Consider the following 8,446-nt stretch of genomic DNA (forward strand, 5'->3'; position numbering starts at 1 on the left):
CTCGAGTTTTGCCTTCTGATATTCTGGCCATATCATTTAGTGACTGCATGTGCTGATTCCATCGTTATTTTATCTGATAATGAGCAAATTAGTTAAACTTGAGTAGGTTAATCAATATACAGCATAATTCAAGAAACTAGGGCTCACACCACTTTTCAGTTGAATAAGATTGATATACATTTTTAATTTGTTTTGTATAAATTTACATTTTTGTAAATGTCTCTGATGCATTTTGAATAAAAAAACACATTTTATAAAAATACTCCTGAGATTAAATGTCTTTCGAACTATGTACGTACAAACTAAAACAAGGGTCCTGTAACCGGGGTCCTAAAGCTGCAGCCTCCGATTGTGCAGGGATTTGCTCTGAACAACTGACATTGGTTATTTTAACAAAAAGTTATCACACTTGCATAAATGGGTCATTTTTTAACCATATGTGTAAACTTGATGTATTATCACAAAATATTACATTAAAAAAATCATTTGTGACCAAGATATTTTGAACTATGATGATATTTTGATATGTTAAACTCATAAAACCTGTACAGAAGAGGAAGCGAGAGATTAACTGTTTTTTTATGTATTAGAATATTGTGCAAAAGTTCATTTATTTCGGTAATTCAACATAGCTATATGCCGTAATCATCAAATTTATAACACAGAAAGGCATGAAATATCTCACTTTGCTTATAATGACTAATGAGTAGATTATATATTAGTATATGATTTAAGGTTTACATAAATTCCATTCTGCCATTTCAAAGTAATTTGCTATAACAGGCATTAACAGGTGAATTCTTAATTTGTAAAAATGCAATATTTCTATAACCACATAGAAAGAAATGTTTAAAAAAGTTTTTTTTAATTATTTTTTAGAAGGGATAACTATAAGTGCAGTTTGGATCCCATATAATTAAGAAAGAGATAAAAACTAATTTTAGTTTAAGTATAGATGCTCCCTTATATGTTTATTATAGCAAAACCATGATTATTGATTACCATTTGTAACAGAAATACAAGAGAAATACAAAAATATCGTTTTAAGGTACATTGTTTACTTGTCATTAACTTACAAAACCAGTGAGCAATGCCAACGTATTGTCTAATACAGCTGTTAAGGGAGTGCTTGTGATTTAGACGATTCCAAGCCTGCCAAAGCGTCAACAATTTAACTACATCAATAATCTGTAGTGCCACATCTCTACACAAATAACCTCATCTTTATTATAAATCAATAACTACTATGATAACAACCATAAACATATTCCGACAGGAAGCAGCGGCATTTTGAGCATGTGTACACGTCACGAATCACATCAAATTGAGTCACGTGCCGTCTTTGGACATGGGCGAGGCTTCTGACGTCACACATGGATGGGCGTGGCTTCTGACGTCACAAGTGGATGGGCGTGGCTTCTGACGTCACACTTGGATGTGGGCCGGGTTGGATATCCACCGCAGGATGCAGCAAGCTGTAGTTGGTTTAAACCCCCTCAAATTTGAAACTTACACTTAAACTGAAACTTACCATCACGACCTTTTGGTTTTCATTAAACCGAGAAAAATGGAATTTTGTTTTATTGACGATCACTGAGAAATGGTCTATTATTTAAAATGCAAAAAACATTTATTATTTTCAAGGTGAAAAGGATTCATTTGCCTCGATCCACGCCGAGGCAGCCTAAATAGTCCACTTTGGAAAATGTGTAGTCATGGTTAACCCCCTCAAACGTGAAACTTACACGTTTGCGTTAACACGCTCCAGTGGAGAGATATCCAGATGTTATTCGCCTCTGTCATAACGACCTATCGGTTTTCATTAAACCGAGAAAATTTGAATTTTGTTTTATTTACGATCACTGAGAAATGTTCTATTATTTAAAATGCAAAATGCAAAAAAAAAAAAAAAATTATTGTCAAGATGAAAAGGATTCATTTGCCTGGATCCACGCCGAAGAAAACGTCTAAATGTCACATTTTTAATAAAGCAGCCTAAATATTCCACTTTGGAAAATGTGTAGATGCACGCAAAATTATGGATGAATGAATACATGGAAAGTAGAACTCTGCAATAAATCAAATCGCGACATGGTCTGTGAAAATTTTAGCACAAAAATATTGCTATGTATATTTATAACCTATTTGTTCTGAGCTGCGCCGCTTTGTCTACATACTGTACTCAAGTATGTATGATGTTAATGGTGTTTTCAGCGTCTCACAAAAAATTGAGGACATGAATATATGAACATTTCAGAGCTGCTCTGAGAGAACGCCTAATGAGCATTTTCATAATTTTATTTGGAAAAAAAACAACAAAAAAAAACAAAAAAAAAAAAAACACTGTCAAATATGAAGCAGGTCTTCACTACTACCTGTCACAATAAAAGTTCGGTTTTACTAGGAGGAGAAATTCTGACAGAAATATATTACTATATTAGGCATACAATACGTATAATAACAACAACAATAATAGTACGTTTTATTTAAACATTCCCCCAAAAATAAAAGGGCACAAGTTTAAATTTATATTTGATTACCACTGTTTTTGATAATATATTTGGATTAAATCATAAAAAGAAACATTCATTTTTTTTAATAAAATACATTTCATAGGATTATATTATTCTTAAACATTTTAATAAATGAATGATGTTAAAAATAAGTTGTTAATCTAATTCATCAATTATTGAATGATTAGACATTTTATTTAGTTACTTTTTACTTTTACTTGAGTAGATATACTGGTAATTTTATTTGTACTTAAGTAAAATTTCATTGAAGTAGTAGTACTTTTACTTGAGAATATTTTATTACTCTTTCCACCTCTGCTGAAAAAGGGGTCTATACTGTCCTTGTCCAGAAAGGAAGCAAAGACATCATCAAAGAAGTCCATGTGACATCAGTGGGTTAGTAAGAATGTTTTAAAGCATCGAAAATACATTTTGGTCCAAAAATAACAAAAACTACGACTTTATTCAGCATTATATTCTCTTCCGGGTTCTGTTGTCAATGCATGTTCAGTGACGCTGATGACGTAAGACGTGTTTTCAGTGCGCCCAAGCTTCGTTTACACTAGTCTCTGAGGGAAACACACGCTGTAAACAAAACAATCGTCACAGAGAAAGACTTGCATAAAACCAGCCATATTTATTTGAATTACACGGACGCACCAGATACACATCAGCAGCGTCTTACGTCAGCAGTGTCACTCTTGGTGCCTTGGGAAAGTGGGTGGTGATGAGTGGAAAAAAACATTATTGGGCAGTGTTTTCAGCTTTTCCAAATGTCTAGTCAAATTAAGGACACACAAACTACACTTCGCCTTAATCTCCGAGATTCTCAGTGTTTATTTAAAAGAAGGAGGACAATAGAAAAATAGATATAGGCTACATTTTTACACATTTCAATTTCAATTCAAATGTTCAAGGTAATAGGATCCATCTCACAGATACGTTTATAACTGAAATCACAGGGCACGTCGAACCAGGTTTTTGAGCGTGAGTCCAGCACTGCACAGTCTTCTCCATGAACCCCTCCTGACTGGTGATTATTGGGCTCTTTATGCCATTCATTCCAATACCTACAGAGAGCAGCGGAACAACCAGGAAAACAGTGATGTCAATTTAGCAATTTTGTAAAAAAAAAAAAAGTGCACAGTTTACCCTCCAAATGACACAACAAATGCATACTGAATAGCAATAGGCCTACTACATTTGGTTTGAAAGCAACCCGATCTCACGACCAAGTCGTACGAATTCGACGAATGATTAAAAAGTGGCTAATTCGTAACAATTCATACGACCTCACTCGTACGAATTAATACGATTTTGCTAAATCGTACATATTTTACGAATTGGCCAATTCGTATGAATTCGAATGACCTACCCCTTACCCCGCCCCTAAACTTGACCATGACGTGGGTTTAGACAAATCGTACGAATTAGTACGAGTGAGGTCGTACGAATTAGTACGAATTAGACACTTTTTAATCATGCGTCGAATTCGTACGAATTGGTCGTGAGATAGTGTTGCTTGAAACTTATTTTGTGACCGTTAAAAAAAAGCATGTTCTATAAAGTATGAATGTATGAACGTACTACATAGGCTATGTTGCTTATAGCTGTTGTCATTTTCATTTGGCCTCATGGAAAAGTGAAGTGTCTATGGAATAATCTGACTTCATAATCTCGCCAGAGATAGGTCATCCTGGTACTTTTCTCCTATGTTTTTCGAATATGTATTCAAACATGGGCTACTACATTTTTGGCACACTGTTTTTCGCATACTTTATAGTAGACAAGTATTTCAAACACAGCGGCTGCGTCTGAAATCGCATACTCTCATGAGTAGGTACTTATTTTGAATAATTACTTCACAGAAAAAGTGTGATCTATGTTGTCTGAATGTGTGTAGTATGAATGTAATCTGGACATTTCGCCATGTTGTTATTATCATGTGCCCTTCCAGCGTCAGTATAGTTTCACTTCACTGCCATTCACAAATCCTCTCCCGTGACCTCATGGGATAGTAAAATGTCCATCGTAATATGCATCCGGGTACTTTTTGCCTACTACCCTTTTATTTTACGAGTACTGTTAAATAGGACAAAATTAATTTGTCACATGCTGTTTTTTTTTCGCCCACTATTTAGTAAGGAAGTATGCGATTTGGAGCACAGCCAGAAAATCTTCATGTTTTCATGCCATCACATACTGTTTTATGTCATTATGCAATGATGCCATCCCACAATGACATCATTAGCAACTTTTAGCAACAAACTGACCTGCCTCTAGCAACTTCTCCTAAAAATTATATGGCAACAGTGATCCCACCAGTTCACATTGTAATTACCATCAGTGTCTTGACTACTGAGATGTTAAGGAAGAGTTCTAAAATTTTATAAATAGTAATAGAATTTATATAAATCTAAATTTTGTTCAGTTGATCTGTGTGTGTGTGTGTGTGTGTGTGTGTGTGTGTGTGTGTGTGTGTGTGTGTGTGTGTGTGTGTGTGTGTGTGTGTGTGCGCGCGCGTACGTCTTATTAACCACTGTGTTGTCCACCCATTTCCACACTCCCTCAGTCTCAGCGTCTGATAAGCCGATCCAGAAATGGTAGTCAAATCCACCCTGATTGCGTGCGACACCCTCAAGGGTGTGCTGTATTAAAAATAAAAATACATCAGTCCTGTATATCATAATGAATAAATATATCACAGTGAATAAACATGATGCAAACATTATTTATTGAAATAAATGTTTTTAGAAGAGCATCCATTGAAAAACACTGCCACACTTACGTGTTGTTCGTGGCTGTGCAGTATTGTCAGATGGCCACCCATGGACGCGCAGCTCTCTTTGCTGTGCTGCCAGTCAAGTTTATCCTCACTAAAGAAATAACACCTCTCTTCTAAATGCATCCAGTTCTCTGGGCATGGCCTACACTTGATCACTGTGGAAGAGAGATGTTAATGATTCTGAACGAAAACCCTTGGGCTGCAAATACCATTCCACTTGTTTTTGTCTCAGTCCTATATCATTTTTTCCTCACCTGGTTTTGAACAAGTCTGTCCAAGGGTTGTGTATTCTGAGCAGAGGCGGGAGAAACGCTCCTGCATGGTAGTAAGTTTGAGAGACAGAGACCCAGATTCAGACTGATCACTCTTGACTGGCTCTACAGGGACAGATGATCTGCGACTGTTTACCACTGCAGAGACACAGAGATAGAGAGTTTATACCATCAAAAAAGTGAAGGCCAAGTATGGTAACCCATACTCAGAAATTTCCCTTTGCTTTTAACTCATTCAAGTTAGTGGACACACATTAGGTGTAGTGAAGCAGTGGGCAGCCATTTTTGCTGTGGTGCCTGGGAGCGATTGGGGGCACCTCAGTCATTATTGAGAATTAAACCTGCAAGCTTCGGCTTACCAATGTGACTCTCTGGTCACAATTGCCCCAATATTTTAACCAGTAGTCATGCAAATGCTAATCAGATTCCAAAATGTTTCCCTGTCTTAAAATAAACCACATTTAATCTGAAACCAGCCATTTAGGTATATTTGGAATTGATATTATGAACATGTCCTAAAGCTGAATACAAAACATTCAACAAAAATTCTATTCTATTCTATTCTGTAAGGATACATGATCCGCTTATTGGCCAGTATCAGTATCAGTACGGGTCAGTATTTTTAAATTCTCTAAAATTTTTAACATTATAGTTTTGCCACTTAAAGTTACACTATTAAGACTTAGTTATAATTTAATTTAATAACACTGTTAAATGTAATCTTCAGATAATGTCAAAATGTCAAAATTCCATTTTCTTGTTAAGTTTCACTGCATTTAAATCGAGGGTTTTTATTATTATTTTATGTAGACAAATATTCTACAACAATCAGATAATATTTTGTTTATCAAATAATATTTCATCCACAATTCTATTCTGTTCTATTCTATTCAGGGACACACATATCAGTGCCCTAAAAACAATTTTAAAAAATGGTTGTTTCTGTAAACAAATTGTTGGGTTGTTTGGGGCACTGTAAAAACATTATTGGGTTGCTCATGCGGGGTCAAATGAATTGTAAGGGGTTAATTCAGAAATAAACATCTGGTTGGGTTATTTTGACCCAGCATCTGGTTTATTACATTTTCATTCTTTGCTGAACTTTCTTATTCACATCTTATTCGAGGAGGACGTCACTCGGAGCGGGCAATGTTTTATGGTAAGTTAGTTAATATGAATGTTTATTTAAGAGTTAACAGCAATTGCACTGTTCATCAGTCCTAGTTGTAGCCTAATTGTGAGGGGTAACGGGGTAGCTGTAAAACATTAGATTTAGAGTTAGATTTTTTTTTTGTGACAAATCCTTAGTTGTAAACCAGCTATATCAGCAGCCTTTATGAAACCTGCATTTTAAATTGTAAATTCGTCACGTAATTATCGTAGGTATTCGTTCATTGTGGTCGTTGCGTATTTAAAGGCGAGGAAAACGTTTAGAATAAAACCGCACGAGCGCCATACATGTTTTAGTCCGTCACACGTACAAACATTAGTCTCGTGAGTCACAATCATGGTAGATTTAGGTTTGGACAGTTTGTTGTTATTATTTATACAAAATTGATACCATCGTTTCAGTAGCCTATCATCCAACATTTTAATATTGGTTCATCTCTAATTCTATTCTATTCTATTCTATTCTATTCTATTCTATTCTATTCTATTCTATTCTATTCTATTCTATTCTATTCATTATGCAACCCAAAACGCACTTTGACATCACCAGATAGACATGCTCATGTGCGTGATGTGTAGTACGTGTAGCAGTGTGTTTACTTACAGAGAATGCCAAGTACTATGTTTGCACAAACTGAGGTCAATAGAGCAATGAGCAGGACAAGAGAAGTCTGTCCCCTCAAACACTTCGTCCCTTTCTGAACACCTGATTAAGCACAAAATCATTGGTTATTACTCTGTCTTGTCCCACATGTCTCTTTGTATTCCACTCTCCCCTCAAGTTCACATACAGTTCTCACACTATGAACACGCATACATTACCTTGTTTGCCCTGGGATGTGAGTATGGGTCTGTTCCCACTATGAGAGATGTCTTCTGTAAACTCTTGTAAACTGGTGTAATTTTCTATATCTTCCATCTTAAAACATAAAGTTCAGTAAATCTGTCGAGCACCGTCTTCTTGATTTAATAGCAGAGCTCTTTAAGTAATTTTATCTTGTAGTCCTGTCCCCCAGATCACCAAAAATGAACTAACAGTCCATGAAGAGGAGAGCAGTAAAAGGAGAGCTTCCCTGGAAGAATTAAGAAGAGAAAGTTCTTCCTGAGTTTTCTCTGCTCAGACTTGCACGAACTTTTTTACAGCCCTCTCGGCTCTAACTTTTATCCCCTTTTCTCCCCCGCCCCCATTCAGGGCTGGAAGAAGGGAAACTCTGGCAGGAAAAATTAGAAGAGAGATGGTTATGCAATACTGAATATTTTTCAATGAGTCAGTCGTAGATTGTTCTAGCCAATAAGAACAGTTTGTTCATAATAGTGTAATAAGTTTTTTTTTTCCACCAGATATATTCCTGTAAAATGTTTCATACTGAACAAGTTGTGAAATCTAGCTGTAAACAAAACATCAAAACATGTATTTAATTTCAGATGATTTACCTTTGTGTGTACAATGGAGTCTCAAGACTAAAAGCAAATTAAATTAAGAAGTGAAATATATCATATTAATTCCCTTTTCTGGGAAATTGTGCCTAATCTGACATCTAATTATTAAAGTTATTACATCCATATTTTTTAACTGGTCCACACAAAGCAGTGCTTAACCTGCTGTATGAACTTATTTCTTGTGCTGAACATGTTAAGATGATATTTTGAAGAATGTGGGTTAATAAACAAAAATACTATGGAAGTCATTAGGGAGCAGCAACTGT

The 8,446-nt window shown here is 35.5% G+C and overlaps 1 protein-coding gene across 2 annotated transcripts; it reads right to left on the reverse strand.

Moving 5' to 3' along the window:
* Positions 1-3,332: 3,332 nt before the first annotated feature.
* cldc1 (C-type lectin domain containing 1) lies at positions 3,333-7,846 on the reverse strand. 2 transcript variants are annotated; one of them, XM_039679966.2, is made up of 6 exons: positions 7,563-7,846; positions 7,345-7,446; positions 5,553-5,708; positions 5,302-5,453; positions 5,040-5,161; positions 3,333-3,583 (listed from the first exon to the last, which is right to left on the reverse strand). In XM_039679966.2, exons 1-6 carry the CDS (start codon positions 7,657-7,659, stop codon positions 3,418-3,420), a joined length of 795 nt encoding a protein of 264 aa, XP_039535900.2. In that variant the 5' UTR covers positions 7,660-7,846; the 3' UTR covers positions 3,333-3,417. The 2 variants fall into 2 exon arrangements, with proteins under 2 accessions (XP_039535900.2, XP_088973749.1); XM_089117623.1 differs by lacking the exon at positions 7,345-7,446 and having other exon boundaries at positions 7,563-7,816.
* Between the last annotated feature and the right edge of the window lie 600 nt (positions 7,847-8,446).

This window comes from Pimephales promelas, chromosome 12, assembly GCF_988280905.1.
Source record: "Pimephales promelas chromosome 12, fPimPro1.hap1.1, whole genome shotgun sequence".
Classification (NCBI taxonomy): domain Eukaryota; kingdom Metazoa; phylum Chordata; class Actinopteri; order Cypriniformes; family Leuciscidae; genus Pimephales; species Pimephales promelas.